Raw genomic sequence first — 21,314 nt, forward strand, 5'->3', positions numbered from 1 at the left:
ATGCACAGGCACATGCACTGATGAAATAAACACACATAGAGGTTTCTTCTATTCTTCTATCCCAGGGGTGCCCACACTTTTTTGACGTGAGATTAAAATGACTAGCTCAGCATGATCTATAACATCCAAAATGTTTTAGCTGAGGGCCTGAGGGAGGCTTTGGAATAGCAGCACTGGCGTTACATTTTAGACAAACACATGCACTTACTGTAAGGGGTATGGAAGTGGTAGGTTGTGGGGTTCTTTGTAATGCTACTGACTCTTGAACAAAGTATTGCATTGGAGGTTTGCCTACTTTAGAAGCCATAAGGGAGCTGACAGGTCCTTCTTGATGTCATATTGACATATTTTTTTTATATTTTAATTATATATTTTTAGAGGCATGTCATGTGGTCTACCTGCACACCCTTGGTGATCTACTTTCTGGTAGATCACGATCTACCTTTTGGGCACCCCTGTTCTATCCCATTGAGGTTAGTCGGTCACTGTTGTAGTACAATATAATACAATGCCGGTCAATAGCTAGTCAAGTACTGCACTTCAGTATTTTATCATTAATCACATGAACCTTTGGTTATACTGTACAAAGGTGAGATAGAATGTATATTGTATATGCATTACATCAAGCCCTGTCTCAATTATTACTATATTTCTGGGATACGTTAACCAGGGTAATAACATATGTAAACACCTTGTATTAGTCTATTTTCATAGTAAAGAAGTTTGAAGTGAGCGGTGGTGCATGTGGCCGTGTGTGCAGCAGTTCATTTCAGGGTCGCGTGTGTGCGTGTGTACACATAGTCTCATAGTCACACACACACACACGCACGCACGCACACACACACACAGGAGTGGAGTGGTGTGACTACCACTCAACAATATTTATATCAATAATTTTAACCATAGAATCGAGCCATCCAGGACCCTGGTGAATTGTGATCATGAAACTTTGATTGTTAAAATATATATTTGAATATTTAATTACCGGTATATGATATACATTTAATAAACGCCCTTTGCTTAGCGGTTTAAATCTTTTTCTTTTTACAGAATGAAGGTTTTATGGTCATGAGTCACCAGGATCCTGGATGGCTTGATTCTAGGCTTAAAATAATTGTTATAAATATTTTTGTAAAAGACACATGGGGAAATTGTCACCAGTAAACCATGCCCACTGCTATTCCCTATACTGAATGGCACATGAACTAGTATCCAAAAGTATTAGTGCACGCTAACGCATGCAATAAGAACACAGAGCACTTCAGAATGCACAGACATAAAAGTTCAATATTTTGAGAAAAAAAAAAAGAAAAACAACGCTTTAATGTAGAATTTCAACAGTTATATTCAGTATTCTGAACATTGGAATAAACACGGTTCTGCCATCGCAGTGTCCTCTATAATATTGAAAAGACTGAAATATCCAGCAGAAATCGTGTCCCTCTTGGTTCAGGGTGTGTGCAGTCTTATCAAAATGTACATCTTAAAAAAAAAGAATATTTGGAAGTCCTTTTAGCTCGGTCGCGGGTTGAATTCTGGAAGTGGCACCACATGAGGAACAGCCGTTTGTCTGTGGTTCTGTGTCCCAAGATCTGACTGGATCCAGCCAGTGATCCTCACATAGCCAAGATGACCAGAGACCTCTGCCTACCAATACTAGAGCCTGACCCATACCGTATATCCAGGGGTTACCACACGTTTTTAACAATGAATTTTCAAAAGTATTAAACTGTACCAACATTTGTAGAGCTATAGCAATCATACAGTGATTGAGACTTACTCCAGTGCAGGGCTGTCACGATTATGCCATTTTACATGATTAATTGTCACTCAATTGCAATTAACATTTTAATTGTGTTTTTGTCATTGACAATTATGTTTCTGTTTGGCTTGTAGGCTTTGAAGTTGCACATGGCAGAGAAGACGCATAACCTAAATATACAAAGAAATGACTGACATATTTGACAGCTTTATACTTATAAGAACATTGATACAAGCTCACAACGCATCGCGGTGCGTTGTGAGCTCGTAGATCTGCCATTTCCACTATTTTTGAAGATGTTTGAAAATGTGTGAACATTTTTCAACATGGAAACGATTATGACAAAATAATTGCGATTATGTCAAATAATTGTGATTAGATGATTATGTAATAATTGTGACAGGCCTACACCAGTGTTCTATCAATGCACCGAGACAGACTCCAGCGAAGGAGTCACGTGACAAAAAAAAAAGAACAGATCTACAAGCCAACAACGCATCACGGTGCCACGTGTTGCTAGCTTGTAGATCTATTACAGTATTTTTGTCACACGACGTCCTGCATACATTAGGCGGCACCCACGCAGCTCGTGCAGCGCAGCATTTTGCCATGTTACATATTTCACGTAGTGTTAGGCATGTTTTGGGACACGTTTTCAAGCGCATCTACAAGCTCATCAGATCTGCCATTTTCAATTGATCCAAAAGGTAATGGATAGAATGATCGCTGAGATAATAATGGACACCAGACGTATGGGCAGGAGATCTGTGATCATCTAGGATCCAGGCGTGTGTCTCAGTACAGTCCCACACATCCACTCCATCCATTCACTGCTGGTTCATCTTGGCCGCCTCGGCTTTGATCAGAGAGATGAGCTCCAGGTTGATCAGGAACACAAAGCGTAAGCCTGCGATCTGAGGAAGACACAAGGAGTTGTTAACCCCATTCAGAATGGGTACACTATATTGTGTATCATTATTGTATGCTTTAACTATTGAAAAATAGCAGATATACAAGCTCACAGCTTGTAGATCTGCTATTTTTGAAAAACCGTGAAAATTTGAATTTTGACCCGATTCTATAAGTGTCTTTTGAATCCTTCTAAGATTTATTTTAAAAACCTATGTTTCTATGTCAGCAATCTGGCCAGCCATCGTCAAAGAAAAGGTCCTTTTCACTTAAATGGAGCTCAGATAGTCTGTTCTTGAGAGATTACCATGTCAGTGGTTCTCAAACTTTTTCATGTGAAGGACCCCCAAAATGACATGTATTTGTCCACGGACTTTGAAAATACATATATTCAAAGATTTGCACACATTTTCAAGACTTTTACAAAAATGGCAGATCTACAAGCTCGCAGCGCGGCACTCGGTGCCGCGCTGCGAGCTTGTACAGTATATCTGCTATTTTTCACCGGTTAAAGCATTCAATAATTCTAGGCCTAAATGGGTTAAAACCTTTCGTCTTGGGGCGCCCGCTGGCCTAGCGGCCCAGGCGGTGCATACCGGCATAGGCTCTAATGCCTGGCGACGTGTTTGCGGGATCGAGTCCCGTTCCAGACGACCGGTGTAGCCATGTTTAGTCATAGTAAAGAAACTAACGCACAAATTGAAGATGCATTGTATCTCAATATAATAATACGTGTGAACTCTTTAGGCCACAAAAACATGCATGAATATGAATCAATATTTCTTACCATGCTCCAACACATCCCTTTAAAAAAACGTTATAAAACTTTCGTCTTTGCAAGGTTTTGGACAGGTTTCCACCCGAGAACGACGATATACTATATATGCGATGACGATTCTTTACATAAATATAGTAAAACCTTGTGTCTCTATATTTCAATTTTTTTTACATTATTTCATAACTTAATTCCCTATTTTATACATAATCGTATGGCAGTGTCATGAAAAAGTAGTGAAAAATGAAATAGTGACACCAGGTTTCAAGTAGTTAAGCCGGTCGATGGGTTTTATACATATTTAACCCATTTAGGCCTAGAATTATTGAATGCTTTAACCACTGAAAAATAGCAGATCTACAAGCTCACAGCGCTGCGAGCTTGTAGATCTGCTATTTTTGAAAAAGTCGTGAACATTTTTGCAAATCTTTGAATATATGTATTTTCAAAGCGAACGTTTGTAACTCAAATTTTGCTTCTGGGGGGTCCCTGGAACTAAATATTTGGGGGTCCGTGGCCAAATGCATATCATTTTGGGGGTCCTTCACATGAAAAAGTTTGAGAACCACTGACATAGTAGTCTCTCAAGAACAGACTAACAGAGCTAGTTAAGTGAAAAGGACCTTTTCTTTGACGATGGCTGGCCAGATTGCTGACATAGAAACAGAGGTTTTTCCAAAAACCTTAGAAGGATTCAAAAGACACTTATAGAATCGGGTCAAAATTATAATTTTCCCGATTTTTCAAAAATAGCAGATCTACAAGCTCGCAGCGCGGCACTCGGTGCCGCGCTGTGAGCTTGTATATCTGCTATTTTTCAATAGTTAAAGCATTACATAATTCTAGGCCTTTAATAAACAGGCTCCATCTACATACCTCTACCACAGAGTTGTTGTTTAGCTTCCACTTGTTTCCCTGCAGGACGGGTCTGCCGTCTATGTAGATGGGCCGTCTGCCCTCGTTGGCGATGAAGAAGTCTCCGTTGTTCTTTAGTTTGATGATCCCTGAGAAACGGAAAACATATGAAAATACCATGAACCACAAGTCAGACCAGCTGCTGAACGGGGAGGATAAGAATGTAAAAGCCATAAATCCTTCCGTTTCCTAAATTAACTCCCCCACTTCATTGATCGCTGACTACAGCGTTACACAACAGCGTCAAGTAGGGCATTCACCAAATATTCGAATATTCGAATATCAAAGTCACTATTCGATGTTGTTCACCGAAGTAGAATATTCGCTTTTTATTTCTTTTATTTTCTCTTTAAAAAAGATATAGTTTATAAAGCTTGGCTAGATATTAAGTCATAAGAATTAGTTGTCAATGCCCCTGGTGGATGAATTTGTTAATACCAGGGGTTCTCAAAACCTTTTTAGGCAGTGACCACCAAAATAAACATATTTGAACTGGGGACCCCCACCCTGACAAGCACTTGGAATTGTAGGTATTAATGTGACTCGGTTCCACAGATAAATATTGTGAAAATAATCTACATGCTCACAACGCCTCACAACGCGAGGCGTTGTGAGCATGTAGATCGGCTATTTTTACAATGTTTGCCATCTTGCTGACAGTTTGGCCAGTCCTGTCGAATATTCGACTATTCGAATACTTTGAGGTAGAATAATTCGAATACTAAAAATCACTATTCGCCCTAGCATCAAGTCAGGTCTGCTACTTTTGATGGTTTTGAATTTGAATCTTGAAAAGTAACAGTTATGGATAATAGGTTTCCACCCGACAGAGACGAAATACCAATTTAATTGATCAGCATTTTTAAAACATTTCAGATAAAAATAGAACTGCTTTAATCAGTGTCCGTTTTGTTCCAACCCACCACCATGGGTGATGCTGCCAAATGGAACAGATTGAGCTGAACCCACAAAAACAACAAGCCTGAATCTAAAAAAACAATAACAAAGACTACACACTCATGCAAAATACCAGAGTGACAACGTTCTGGAAAAACCTTCATGCACAACGCATGCATCTAACTTTGATTTGAGATATTATTACATGTATCTGTTTGCTGAGGCTGGTTGCAGTACTGTACATGTATGTAGTAAAACACAGGTCTTCAACAGCGGTCCAGTGTTTGTTTTTTTGTTTTTATTATTATCGAAGTCGATTCTACAAATGCCTTCTAAATGAGCAGTTCTCAAACATTTTTGTGTCAAGGACCCCCAAAAAGCACGAGTAGTTGACAAAGCATTAACTATTTACATTAAAGGAGCTATAGTCAACTTTTCTTGAACGGATGCTAAAATAAATATGTTTCAAAAATATTTTATAAAAAAATAAGCTTCATATATGTCATAATAATCATTTTGGCCATTGTCGGACAGACACTTTGTTTACATTCTAGTCTATTCTTTGATAGTGTGAGACTAGGATGTAAACAAAGTGTCAGCCCGACAATGGCCAAAATGATTATTTTATCATTATTTTACGCTTTTTGTGGTCATTCTTTAATTAACACATAGCTTATTTTTTTATAAAATATTTTCGAAACATTATTTTTATTTTAGCATCCGTTTTTCAAGAAAAAGTTGACTATAGCTCCTTTAACTACTGTTGCTTAAGCCATTTGTAGCCTGTTCATGGTATGACTTGAAGATATTTGCCTTGGACACAGTTGTTAAAAAGGCTTTAATTATCCGAGTTTGCTCCAATGTCTTCCTTCTTTATGCATTTTGTGAGTTTGCAGTTTGCAGAAGAGTCCTTGCCATGAAAAAACCTTTGAGAAGCCACTGCTCTACAGCAGTGAGCATGGGTTCATGCACAGGCCAATAAGGCCATAACACAGGCATTATTATCACTTTATGTATTTATGGCTTTATGAATACACATGGCTGCTGCTATCACTTATGTGTTGTGTACATTTACAAGATATCAGCGTCATACAGTAGCTGCTGCTAAGTGTTGTCTCTTACTTGCACAAGAGAGACTGACATTCTTATTTCCTTTTTTTTAGCACGCACCTTATGAATATTTGATATTGTTGTCCTGTTATCTGACTTTATCCTTTTGTTTTCATTCCCTATTCTTATAGGGCAGGGGTTCCCAAACTTTTTTGGCTCAGGGCACCCTGATAAATATTATTTTAATCTGAGGCACCCCTACATTATAATTTTCTCTCCCAGCACGTTATATTTATAGCATGTCGTTGTTGTCGGGTGGAAACCTTGTATGTCCAAAAGCGTTCGTTTTGTATTTATCATCTATAAAATGTACTGAACTAGTGAAAACAGCCGATCTACAAGCACACAACGCCTCGCGATGCGAGGCATTGTGCTTGTAGATCGGCTGTTTTCACTAGTTTTGTGCGACGGTCTTGTATGATGAAGCAGGGCAAAAGACATGAGGAGATACAAGGTTTCTGCCCGACAGTGACGATATTTTAGTGATTATGTTGCGAGGAAAACGTTGAGATAACAGCCATTTTGGTTAGAACTGACTGAAAATAACTTTGTACTTCAAGTTTAAAATTATACAAAATAATATTTTTTCAAGTGTAAATTCCAAATATTATCAAATTATCTCGCGGCACCCCTGGACTGCCGTAACGGCCACACATGGGAATGTGCCACACATGGGATGCCTGATATATTATTTTTGAAGTGTATGGGATTCCCTTTTTCTCATTACTCCGACGCAGCCAATGTTAAGTGTGCAAAAGGACTTTTCTTTCAAACCCACTTTTTTAAAGGTGTAAACTTGTGGTGCGTCAGTAAAGTAGAGTTTATAGCCCCTCACACATCACCAGGTATTTTAAAGTCAGGACCCATGTTTGGGTTGCAGACTCATTTTTATATCCCCTTTTTGTGCCTTCCATTACAAATATATATTATTTCAAAAGACTTACAAAAGGTAAAAATACATAAACTTTCATCAATTAAACGAATTCCAACATATTTTAAAATAAATAAAATCATTTCCATTAAAAGAAATCCAACAAACTCAAAACACACATCCATAACATTTGTCGCTGCTCTACAATGGTAGAATTCACCCCATATATGACTCTACTGCACCCCCTGTCTCTTCAACATGGTAACGGCTTCTGATATGGGAATGTTATTATGATGATGTTCTGAAAATGCTTAGGTTAAACTGACATGTGGTTTGCTAAATATGGTTTAGGTAATGTTTTGCCAGGATAGATTCACTTTAATAAGCACACTTTGTACTTAGGACCAAGGGTCCAAGAAAAAGGGAGGGTTCTCCTTTACTCCTCTCCTCTCCTTTAATTGAAGTGTTTTTAGATCGCTTGGGTCAACCTAATCCTCATGCATAATTGGGGCAATTAGACAAACAGTTAGGGCTGTCACGATATGACATTTTACATGACAATTAATTGTCAAATAATTGGCGATTAACGATTTAATTGTGTATTTGTCGTTGATGATTACATTTCTGTTTGGCTTTTAGGCTTTGAAGCTGCACATGGCTATCATGACACATAACCTAAATATACAAAAAATATATATTTGACAACTTTATACTTAAAAAATAACATTGATAGTGGAAATAGCCGATCTACAAGCTCACAACGCGTCGCAATGCGACGCGTTGTGAGCTTGTAGATCTGCTATTTCCACAATTTTTTTAAATACGAACATTTTTCAACATGGAAACGATTATGACGATTATGAAAAATAATCACGATTATTTCAAAATTCACGATTAGACGATTATGTAGTAATTGTGACAGCCCTACAAACAGTTACTGTATGCCATAAGCATAACCCATTAAAAAAGAAGTAGTTCACCAAAAAGAATGACTTATTTTCTATCAATTACACCCCCCATGATGAAACCTTGAATTCATGGAGTTTTTATTTCATTTTGCCATATTCCTAAGCCAATAATTTGATGACCGGGCGATCATAATTAGTAATGAATAAAGTTAGTCCTTGACGGCTGGGCTACACCAGAAAAGGCGCATGCACGCGTGCACTGTCTGTGCGTGTGCGAAAAGCCCCTGGCTACACCAAGGAGGGAGTATATGTGTGAGAAACCAGGGAGTTTGTGTACAAAACTCATACGCGCACGCACAAAATAGAACTGATCCTATTTTTACAGCATGCGTATCCGGGGCTCGCGCTATCCGTGAGCCTGGTGTAGCCGACATCATTGATAGATATTGGATCTTTCCAAAACGCGCATACGCTCGCACGCCCCGCATACGCACTGACACGCGTGAAAAGGCTTGGTGAAGCCCTGCCGTTAAGCTCAGTCACTGGCTGTCTGGAATTCTGCTCTCCTCTAAGCAAGAGGTTTCCTACCTCGACTCTTACATTTTGTAATATATATTTTTTAAATTATTATAAGTCCTTCGTATTTTAAGCATTAGTTTATTGCAAGATACATTGTACCCCATCACTTCCAATAAGAAATGTTTCCGTATATTAATTTATTACACATGATATTGCCTTTTGAAATTATTGAGATCTCTCAGATCTCAGCAGCAAAGACATCACATATAACATTGATTCTAGACATCACATATAACATTGATTCTAGACATCACATATAACATTGATTCTAGACATCACATATAACATTGATTCTCAAACCTTTCATGCCCTGACCCCCCAAAATAATCATGTTAACTGGGGACTCCCACCCTGCTCCCGCCCCAACCAACCCTGACAAGCCCCTGGAATTGTAGGGTTTGAGGAGGCATTACACTCGGTTCCATAGTTCAAAATTGTGAAAATAGCTGATCTACAACCATTGGTAACCATTTGGTCGTCTGGAAGGCCAATAAAGAATCCAACTAGCTTATCAAGTGTCACTAAACCAGCTCTCAGCATGTTATCAAGTTAACCCATTTAGAACGGGTACACATTATTGTGTATCATTATTTTATGCTTTAACTATTGAAAAATAGCAGATATACAAGCTCGATTGACCCGATTCTATAAGTGTCTTTTGAATCCTTCAAAGGTTTTTTGAAAAACCTATGTTTCTATGTCAGCAATCTGGCTAGCCATCTTCAAAGAAAAGTTCCTTTTCACTTAACTGGAGCTCAGTTAGTCTGTTCTTGAGAGACTATTGTGTCAGTGGTTCTCAAACCTTGTCATGTGAAGGACCCCCAAAATGATATGTATTTGGCCACGGACCCCCATCTCAAAATATTTAGTTCCAGGGAACCCCCAGAAGCAAAATTTGAGTTACAAACGTTTGCTTTAAAAATACATATATTCAAAGATTTGCACACATTTTCAGGACTTTTTCAAAAATAGTAGATCTACAAGCTCACAATATCTGCTATTTTTCTATAGCTAAAGCATTCAATAATTCTAGGCCTTTGTCATACTGAAAATGATTGGACAATAATGTTATACAGCCATTACTGCAAGATAAAATAATATGTAGGAGTGTCGAGTGTTTAAATGTCACCTTGTTTCCGGGATATCTTCCAGGCGGGGCCTTCCAGTGACAGGTCTACGTCAATCTGTTTGTCCTTAGTTGCTCTGCCCAACGTAATCTGTGGGAACAGTGGAAAATTAAGTTAAGCAAACATGAACGCAAAGATAAGACAGATGACAGAAACACTTCAACAAACACGCCACAAGTCTGGCACCATGTTGGCGCTAGTGATGTGTCGTTCATGAGTGATTCGTTCATAAGAATCGAATCATTAGCATGACTCGTGAACGATTCGTTCAAATCCCTGAAATGGGTCGTTCACACTTTTGTTCACACCCCCGCCCCTCCCCCTAATAGCCCCGGCCGGCAGACAGGACGCGACGGCGGGCTGTACTCGCGACGTAATAAAAACACTCCCGCGATTGTGTTTTTCACGGGACGATCGCGCTATGAACGAATCATTTGAACAGGTCTTTTGAACGGATCATTACCGTGAACGTGAACGAAATGATCCGTTCACTGAAATGAACGGGATTGCCCATCACTAGTTGGCGCTGCTCTGTGTTAATCAGCACTGAATATAGCAGTAGTTCTCAAAGTGGGGTCCAGGGGACCCCCGGGGGTCCTTGATTGAGTGGGTTCCAGGGGACCCCAAGGTTGGGGAATTTTGGACTAGCCATTTTACCACGTTATTCTGATGTTATGATGTCCATGAGCGAATCCACTGCATCTCCAACCGCGAGCGGTGGGATTTAATGCTAAATTGCTTATTCGTATTGCTCGAACGCCATTATTGTTTATGAGCCGTGAAAATAAGTGCATCTAAAGGTAAGATAGCCTTGAGGTTCTAGGCCGAAGTTCTACACCTTGCTTGCCAAACTTTCCGTAACTCTAAACAACTCAGAAAAGCCAGAGAGCCGCTCTTTTTCGCAGCTAAACTCATCCGTGATTGTCGGCTCCGGTTCGGGAATAAAAAGGGGAACTCACCTCTCGTGATCTCATGAGGTAGCGAACCATCCTTCCTCTTAGTGCTGCTAGTGTCTGGTTGTCAAAGTCTGGCAGGTTCATCCCTGGAGGAAAACAAACCAACGCTTGAGTTATATGTCAACGCTGTATGTCACTTGACAAAACTTGTCGATCTACAAGCTGTGTGACATGTTGTGAGCTTGTAACTGAAATGTGATAGTAGTTAGTGTGGTTGCTATAGGCTAGTACTAGTACTATTCTACTATTGTATTCGGTCTGATAGTTGTGTTTTGTAAACTTTTTGAGTAATGTTATAAGGGTTGTAAGGGTGGATATCTTGAACAATATAATGTCCAGACCAGACACGATTGGTCATGCTTCGCTTGACATCCCAATATATGATTTGTTGTTGTTAACCTTTTTCTGACCTCTGATTGGACATCATATCGTCCAAGATATCCAGCCTTACAACCCGGATAACATCACTCTTTACAAGTTTTATTAAACCCATGGATTACAGGTGTGCAAATGGTGAGTATCTATGATGACGTGCTTGGACCTGAAGTCTGCTGGCCTGGTGGTTGTTCAACCTCCTCTTGGTATAGCGTAGTTGAAATTCCCAGTGGATTCCTCACAACTCACGTCAGTGCAAACACACTTGCACCCTTCTAGTTTATATTTGTTTGCAGACTGTGGGCCCTAAGGACCCCTTATCCTTAAAATGATTTGCTTTTTTCCCCCACTAAAATACTTCAAATAGCAGGCAAAGAAGGCAAAGAAGTTTAGGGATGAGGGGTGAGGCACTGTGTGTGGAATGGGGTTGCGTGGACGCAGCGTTTCACATCATTCGGATTCGGTCAAACGGAAACTCCCTCTTTCGCTCACCTTTTCTCTTTGGCTTTTAACATCATCTGAGATTAAAATGTAACTTTTTATTTTGCAGGTACATCGGTGTACAATTCCAGTTTAACGAACTTGTATATAACTTTCTTATTTTTCTGTGTACTGTCTACCAGGACCTGCCAGACAGTTAGCCTGCTTACCTGTGATACTGTCTACCAGGACCTGCCAGCGAGGCAGCTCCTGTTCCAACTGTCTGATCTCCCTCTTCTGATGGCGGTCTGAGATCATCAGCTCTGAGGAGGACGATACAGGGAACGGAGAGAGAGTGTTAAAACATGCCAGACCAGTGAGACGACACTACTAAAACCTCTATGAACACATATTTACAAAGTAACACGCCAACACGAGTAGCGACCATCATGTCAGCAATTTCCCCCCCCCAACACACACATACACAGACACAATTTGGTTAAATATGTGAGGCACACAGGGTAGCCATGTTTAGTCATAATTAACCCATTTAGTGCTTTTCCCGACTAAAGTCTGGATTTCAAACCTGGCCGTGCGGTGCTTTTCCCGATTCAAGTCGGGATATCGCTTTTATATTAAATAACAGTAACGCATGTTCATTGGGACCCGCGGGTGAAAGAAAACTCAATCTCCTGTGATCCTTTGGGAAAGGACGTCATCAGGAAGTGAATATCCTCTGTTGGTTTCAACGCAATGCTTTGACAGTAAAATGGCTTTATCTCGAAATCCATCTTCAGATCGCGTAGATCGTCGAGAAACGTTTTTTATTTATTTTTTGTTTTTTTACCGGCCTGTATCTAAGCGACAGACTGTTAGGGTAACAATGTTTCTTTTCTGTGTGAAAGAAAACAGGGAACTGTATCTAAGCGACAGACTGTTAGGGTAACAATGTTTCTTTTCTGTGTGAAAGAAAACATGTTGATCGATATTACAACATAGTGAATTTCCACAACATGGACACGGTGGGTCTTCAACATAAGGTACAATCAACGGAAAAACCCAGGCAGAAGGTGTCTAAATAATTAATTATATATAAAGAACCAAATGTGTTAAGAAACTATAACTAACACACAAATTGGGTTAGAACTCTAACCCTTACCCTAAACCTAACCTCAGTAACCCTAACTAAATAGTATTCTTAACAAATTCGTACAAATGAACCTTCTGACTAATGAACCTTCGGACCAATGCCATGGCACCCACAAAACATGCATGAATATGAATCAATATTTCTTACCATGCTCCAACACTTCATCCCTGCTCTCCCTATAGGATAAAGCCAGACATACATTAACTGTTACATCATGAGCAATGGACCTGTGTCAAATTAGAGCGAAACGCAATGATAGCTTTTCACTGAATTTTACTTTTCAAAAATATTCAATATTCAAAAATATTTCAGAAAAAATACAGAGGTGAAATGTTAAATAATAATGAGAGTAAAGACTATATCTTACTTTAACTTTGCATCATCGACCATCTGCTCTGCATCAGAGAAGTTGAGCACCTGGTCACCTTTAGGGAGAGGCTGGACTGAAACGACACAAAATCCCCAGATGATTAGCTTCATGTTTTCTAGTAACAAACCAACATACATTTTAAGTGTATACAGGGTATCTGCACATTTCAAAGTTTGATTGATTGATTGAATATTGAATATTTTTATTAGACAAAAATGAAGAACAGTACAAATATGATCAAGACTAAAAATAAATTGTACATTTTCAAATTGTACTTTTTCAAAAATAGCAGATCTACAAGCTCGCAGCGCGGCACTCGGTGCCGCGCTGTGAGCTTGTATATCTGCTATTTTTCACTGGTTAAAGCAGGCCTAAATGGGTTAAACACCCTGCCTAAAAGGAACACCTCAAATAAGCCCTTTACGGTCTTGTTTACGTTGGAGGTCCTTGGTATTCAATTCATGGACAACATAGCAACAAAAAACAATCAAATATCATCGCAATTATAAAACACTATCAGCAAGTTTCCAGCGTCTCATCGTGCATTGCGCAGAAGGTGGGCGGCAACATGAGCTTGTACCGTATGTCAGCTGTTCTCTGGATGTGTCTCACACATAATTCTACAGTAAATTCTTGCGGAAACAGGTGGATATGTACAGAGTAGGGGAAAATAGGGGTGGAGGTGAGGTAAGCTCACTTCTCGCCTGTCCTGAAAGGTGAATTTTCATGGCAGTTTTGAAGGAGGCCAGCGAGTTACATGTTTTAAGGGAAGGGGTCAAGGAATTCCACACAGTGTTGTAGAAGGAGAATTTACCTATATTTGTCTCATGGGTTTGTGTTACCATTTTAAGACCTTTTCAAAGGCAAACAATGAAGGGGCCACAGCCTGAAAAGGTGAGAGAAGCAGTGCATTAACTCACCACTCTGGTCATCCAGCAAGTAGTACTGCTTCAGCAGCTGCCAGTGGACCAGCAGACTCTTGGGCGTTCGACAAGGGTGCAGGATGCTGGGGTGCTTGTTCAACAACTCCTGAAACACCTCCAGTTTAGGTTGGCTAGTCTGTTGAACCAGAAAAACATGAAAAGAGTTTAGGTTGGCTAGTCTGTTGAATCAGAACAACATGAAAGAGTTTAGGATGGCTAGTCTGTTTAATCAGACATGAAAAGGGTTTAGGTTGGCTCGTCTGTTGAAGCAGACACATGGAAAGTTAAGGTATGATGAAGTACGTCACTCCATATTTTAACTTGGTGGTTTTTCGTTAATTAACGCCCCTACTTGATCGCAACACTAAAGCATCAAAAGTAGCAGATCGACCTACAAGTTAGTCAGCCTTTTAATATCATTTGTTAGAGTACTATATAGACCAATGTAAATCAACATCATCACACTTACAGAACCGATCTTGGCCAGTAAGGCCTCCTCAACCTGACTGAAGAGAGCTTTGCTCTGGATGGCAGCGATGGCCTCTGGGTGGAGCTGTCTCATAGCCTGCCATGCCAGTCTGACACACACACACACACACACACAGACACACACACACACACACACACACACACACAGAGGAAAGCAAAAGAACATTTCACCACTAAAACATTTTGTATACCTGGAACCACTTTAAGCATTATTTGATGCTTTAACTATTAAAAAATAGCAGATATACAAGCTCACAGCGCAGCACTCGGTGCCACGCTGATGTAAATATAGTATGATGTTTTATTCATATCGTTGCTGCTGTTCTACATACTGCCAACCAGGTGAAGAACTCAGACCGAGGCTTTAACATTTGCCGTTATGATATGAAATATCACAGACCATTAGGGTTCAATGGAAGATGTTTCAGAACATATTGCTAGTTTGACCATTTAAATGCCCTAAATTATCTTAAAAATAATAACCAAAAATAGCCTCTCTATGGCGGCTTGTAGATCGGCGATATTCGCTGTGCAACATGCTTCCATAGAAGACATGCAGATTGCAGACAATTCAATCCATGCTGACAACAGGCCGTGAATAAGAAAATGAGGTATGATAAAAGAATTATACAAAAATTAAAACACTAAGATGCGTTCTTACTTTGAAATGACAGGATCGTAGAGCAGCGCATACCAGCGCTCCTTAATCTCCCGTAACGTGAAACGACAGCTGAACTTCACCCCTAGATGAACCGAGGTCAGGTCTGTGGTCTGAAACATACCCACAACAAACAGAGACAGAGACAGAGACAGAGACACACACACACACACACACACACACACACACACACACACACACACACACACACACACACACACACACACACACACACACACACACACACACACACACACACACAATTATAAAACAGTTCAACTTATCATTATCCCTGACTTCTCTCACCTTGGATACATTAGTAAATGGTAAATGGTGCATTCATCTTCACATAGATTGTGCTGTGCATTACATTCACACACCGATGGCAGAGGAAACCATCCAAGGCACCAACCTGCTCATCGGGAGCAACTAGGAGTTCAGAGTCTTGCTCAAGGACACTTTAACACGAACTCTGGGGGAGCCCAGGATCAAACTGGGAACCCTTCGGGAATCCTCCGTGTTCTAATGACGGTTTCTCTACCCCTGAGCCATAATACATACATGCATCCATTTCCGTTTCCTTTTATATAAAGTTGGGGGTTTTCTTTTTTCTATAGAAGGATGCATAGCACACACACTTGTCTCACCTGTAACACAGCATTTATAAGCAGCAGGTCATCGGTGGGCTTCCACCTCCCCAGGTCTTTAGTGACCTGTAGAGGCTGCTTGCTCTTCTTCATCCTCTTGGCCATTGGAGGCGGGGTCACCACCATGGCCAGGGGCGGAGTCAGACCCGAGCTGGATTTTGTCACCTGACAGGAAGAGCATGACGGTGGAGATTAATATATTATATTTCTTAATAATTTCCCCCATTGACATGGAAATAACACTGTCTGCAGTTATGTTAACATAAGAGAATTAAATGACTTAGGTCAATTTGTGTTTTGAAACTTTTGACTTGGGCAACTGTAAACCTGAATTAAGTGACTTACTCTGGAAATAGTTTTTCCTGAGTCAATTTTACCAGAGGTGGCCAGTGTCACTAAGAGCTGATTTATGCAAACATAGAATTTTCCTCAAAAGATTACGTAGGTCATTATTTTGGGAAGGTGACTGTTTTGAGTGCTTTACATAGATTTTTACCATGTTCTGTTCTGTTGAAAGGTGCTTGCACTAGGTGTGCTACTGTTCAGAGCAAGAAATAAGTCAGAAATGTAAACAGCACAAATGTTATGGGGACTGACCTATGGGAAAATTGGGAAATTGACTCAGATTTTTGGCGATCGACGGACCCCGGTTTGTGTTTTGGAAAGTAAAGGTCACCCTAACAACTTAAATGGACCTTTCATAGTTGTCACCTTTTGTTTGGATGAGAGCTCGCAACTCCCAGAGCAGCGGCTCTAAATTGTGTTTGGACGAGAGAGCCGATTGGTTCTAACCTTTTTGTTTGGATGAGAGCTCACCACTGATTGGCTCTAACCTTTTGTTTGGCGGAGAGCTCGCCGCTCCCGGAGCATCTGATTGGCTGGTCCATGCCGGGCGGGCCCTTCACTCTGCTGGAGGACTTCACCAGACTGCTCTCCACCAGCTCATCATCAAACTTCTTCCTCTTTATCGACCTGGACACACCATCATGGATTAACCCATTCAGAACGGGTACACATTATTGTGTATCATTATTTTATGCTTTAACCATTGAAAAATAGCAGATATACAAGCTCAAGCTTGTAGATCTGCTATTTTTGAAAAATCATGAAAATTCGAATTTCGACCCGATTCTATAAGCGTCTTTTGAATCCTTCTAAGACTTTTTGAAAAAACCTATGTTTCTATGTCAGCAATCTGGCTTAGCCATCGTCAAAGAAAAGGTCCTTTTCACTTAGCTGGAGCTCAGTTGGTCTGTTCTTGAGAGACTACTATGTCAGTGGTTCTCAAACCTTTTCATGTGAAGGACCCCCAAAATGATATGTATTTGGCCACGGACCCCCCATCTCAAAATATTCAGTTCCAGGGACCACCCAGAAGCAAAATTTGAGTTACAAATGTTCCCTTTGAAAATACATATAGTCAAAGATTTTTCACACATTTCACGACTTTTTCAAAAATAGCAGATCTACAAGCTCGCAGCGCGGCACTCGGCACCGAGTGCCGCGCTGCAAGCTTGTATATCTGCTATTTTTCACTGGTTAAAGCATTCAATAATTCTAGGCCTAAATGGGTAAAATGATACAACATGTAGTTCCGACGAAGCAATCCGATTGGTTGAAATGGCTCTCTACCTGTGCAAATAATGTGCACTACTGCATGCATCAAACAAAGATTTCAGCTGTGCTGGTTGAGAAAGAGCTGAAGCGGCTAGGCTAGCAGTTTTCATGTGAAGTTCAGGGACATAGTAGCTAAACGAGGCATTACAAAATTTAAAGTTCCTATCAAATATCTTAATGGTACTATGAAATGAAGTTGATGACGTGTTATTTTTTTCTTTTTTTGTAAGGGCAACTGTTGTATAATCGCAATATTACACTCGAGGGTCTGCCTTATCATGGTTATTTGCACTTCAGCCCCGCCTACATTAAGCTCACGACACATTGCGTTGTGAGCTTGTAGATCGGCTAAAAACAGCAGATCTACAAGCTCACAAGCTTGTAGATCTACAAGCTCACAACAAGCGCTTGTTGTGAGCTTGTAGATGGGCTTTTTGGCAAAGAGATTTGGTAGAGAGTGGAAAAAAAGATTGTATCAAGTACAGTACTTACAGATCCGTTTTACCAATTACAGAGATTTTAAAATGGTACCGGATATGCAGCTCAGCAAATGGCGGTGGATGATTTCACGATACGATTATCGTGAGCGTTTTTTTATCACGGTAAACGATAATAGCGATTATCATCCCATCCCTAAATCCAAATGACTGAAAACAGTTGTGGCGAGTGGCGACTGAGAAGAACTTTAATCTATGAGTACAGAACAATAATGAATGATGTTATCGGGTCCAACCTGGAGGAACTCCTGCGTTTGGGAACAACTCCTCCACCTCCACCGAAGGCCTGTGTCGCCGTCCTTTTGATGTCTTTTATTCCCAACGACTCTTCGTCTTCTGATCGACTCTGAGCCCCGCCCACGGCCATGGATGCACCGCCCACTGATGCACCTGCCTGCATCTGGACACACGTTATAGAGGCACAGATTAATGTCAACATATTGTTAACCTGCCTGCATCTGGACACACGTTATAGAGGCACAGATTAATGTCAGCATATTGTTAACCTGCCTGCATCTGGACACACGTTATAGGCACAGATTAATGTCAACATATTGTTAATGTCAAGCCCTGTGTAGAATGTAGAATTGTTGTGAGCAACTCTTAAGACATACAGTGCACAGTAATTGACTGGGTTTTACTGTGGAGCATTATGTACAATTCCCTGCCATTTATGACCAAAGGTACATAGATATCAGGGGGGGGGGGCTATGTTTATAACATACTGTATATTTCAGATTATATTCAGTGTAGATCTGGGGTCTGAGGGCTTTAAGCAAGCTGTGAGGCAGCATGAGCTTGTAGATCTGCTATTTTCGGCACAGAGGGGAAAAAAGAGCAGACCAAGAAAGAGCCAAAGCCAAACGTGACGTTTATTTTACTGGTTCAAGAGGTTAAAATGTCAGGAAATACACACGAATCAAGCATATTAAGAGAGAATAGAATACCATTGTGTAAACAAATAAACAGAAAAAACTAAACTGGTTTAAAGTTAGTTAAATGCACTGTCAGTGTGAGTCTGCATGTCATGTTTGGTGACAGTCTGTCACATCATTATACTATCATCTTATCCTCATGTAAAACAAAGGCTAATATTAGTTAGCCTTTGTTTGTTTACATCATAACATGGCCTTGTGTTGTTATAGTGAGCGAGGGCCATCTAGCGACATGTGGCATCAACAAGACTCATAACCAGCATTAACAGCACATTGTATGGTTCATATTAATTAATGTTATAAGACATACTTTAACATAATGCTGTTCTTCCTGACACAGGCTCTACAGTGAAGTTATAGTAGGGTTAGTGCTGCTGCTGCTGCTGCTAGTTAGCTAACTAGCATGAAGCTAACAGCATTCAATGAGTCAAATAGAATGCTTACGTTTATGTCTAGAAACTCACCTTTTGCTCTTCTTTATATCTCCCACTCTGGAATGGTATAAATACTGTCTGTAAACATATATGAGGCTTCTTTAGCGAGTTATCCTAGCTAGCAGCCATCAGATGATTGCTAGACAGTATCTGCTGTAAAACAGGCTAACAACAACAACATTAGCATTAGCCACTACGAGCACGAGAGAGTGTTTTTTACTGGTGATTCAGTCAGAGTGTATGAAAGGGTGCGCTCGTTTTATTGTCCACGACATTGCAAGCGGCGCGAAGGCCAGCGGACCTTGGTCCTGCTCTTCGCCCCCGAGCGCCGCAGGCGCGAGTGGCCGCGAAGAGCGGGCCAGGGCCGCGCGGCCGGCGGAGCGCCGCGCGAGTTACGAAGCCGTGGTGAATGCAATCGTTATATTTATGCCCAGGCCGTAAGGCCTGGGCAAGCCCACGATACACGCCCGCGCAGTCCGGTGCGCATTTCCGAACGCACCCTTTCCCCACACTCGGACTGAAACACCAGTAAAAAACACCATCCCCTACGAGCACAGCCCAGCCTCCTCCGCTTCTTTTCCGGCGGACGGACATCCGCTTTATTGTTGGTGCAATATCGCCGCCTCCTGGCCAGGGTTGTGAATCACACAACAATACTTGTTCAACATGGTATAATATAAGTATAATATGATATAGCCTACTTCTGCTGCTCAAAATGCTTGATTGATGATTGGCATGATAAATAAAAGAATGTGTTTTACATTGCCAAAGCATGCACATAACATAAATCAAATGCATCAAATCAAAAATGTAAACAGAGACTTAATAACATCAATCCTAACAGCATGGCATGATAAATAATGTGTTTTAGGCTACATTACATATGACATTGATTGATTGATTGATTGATTGAAAACTTTATTAGAAGATTGCATAGGGAAAGGTACATGCAGTTTCATGAGTTTCACTGGTACAAGGTCAACTAAAAGGAGATCCAAGAATGCCTTTCAGCTTATTTACATATAAACCTTTATGTGTCATCAATAGCAAAGAAAGAAAGTTGTAAAAAAAGAAGAAAATAAATAAAATACAGTGGAAAAGTGGGGGTATAACATAACATGCATCCTAACAATAAGTGAATAACAAGCACTATAATGAACAGTAGACTCCTGTGCTTCTTTCTCACTCATTCCTGCTCCCTAAATTCCCTCATAATATTCCTCATGGTACCTCTTTTTGTCCCCCGCAGGATACTACTGTACTATGTCCCATATATACTTTACTGTCTGTCAGGGGCGTCAATTAGGTATGGCAGGGGTAAGCAGCTGCCATACCCTGGGTCCAGGTGGGAAAATAAAAGTTACATTTAAATATAAATCCATGAATATCTCTTTGTCTATCTGTGATGGTTATTATATGTGGTTAAATTACAGTAAAAGTACTACAAAGGCAAAATGTAACAAAATGATCACTTTAACAAGGTATTAGGCTATATTGTATTCTCCACACTTGTATTCTCCCCATCTTGACAGAATGGTAAAGGCTATATATAGTCCATGGGCCCGACGGGTTGTCGGTATCAAAAAGGTGGCAAAGGTTACCATGCATTTTTGAAAAGCTCTATATCTGTAGATTATATTTTGGTATGATAACCCTTTCTTAGACCCAGCTAAATTGGTGTTATCAGCCGCTGGAGTTGGTGTCCCATGAAATTTACATTACAGGGAAAAAAAGCAAAAACATTATCTGCTTTTAGTAGCATAAGAGGGGTCAAACTAGGGGTTTGTCATGATGCCGAATCCATTGCAAGCATTTGTTTTGCACAAAAAACATTCCTTGGGATATACATGGCCTCAGAATACGATGCATGTATGGGTGTGCATTCATGTTAGTCAGAGGCCTTAGGGTTTTATTTCTCATGCTAATCAGTCTAAAAGCGCCAAATTTTGCACAGATGTAGCCCAGGGCATGCTCTAATGATTTAGCTAGG

General features: G+C 40.4%; 1 protein-coding gene across 1 annotated transcript; it reads right to left on the bottom strand.

The window, feature by feature from the left end:
- Positions 1-1,408: 1,408 nt before the first annotated feature.
- mcrs1 (microspherule protein 1) lies at positions 1,409-19,502 on the bottom strand. Its single transcript, XM_080727578.1, has 14 exons — positions 19,355-19,502; positions 18,192-18,355; positions 16,675-16,813; positions 15,842-16,006; positions 15,198-15,307; positions 14,517-14,625; positions 14,045-14,183; positions 13,122-13,197; positions 12,902-12,930; positions 11,835-11,927; positions 10,813-10,895; positions 9,856-9,943; positions 4,323-4,450; positions 1,409-2,676 (listed from the first exon to the last, which is right to left on the bottom strand). The coding sequence occupies exons 2-14, from the start codon at positions 18,353-18,355 to the stop codon at positions 2,590-2,592; spliced, it is 1,410 nt and encodes a 469-aa protein (XP_080583704.1). The 5' UTR covers positions 19,355-19,502; the 3' UTR covers positions 1,409-2,589.
- Positions 19,503-21,314: the final 1,812 nt, after the last annotated feature.

This window comes from Nannobrachium achirus (genome assembly GCF_963921795.1).
Source record: "Nannobrachium achirus genome assembly, chromosome: 6".
Classification (NCBI taxonomy): Eukaryota; Metazoa; Chordata; class Actinopteri; order Myctophiformes; family Myctophidae; genus Nannobrachium; species Nannobrachium achirus.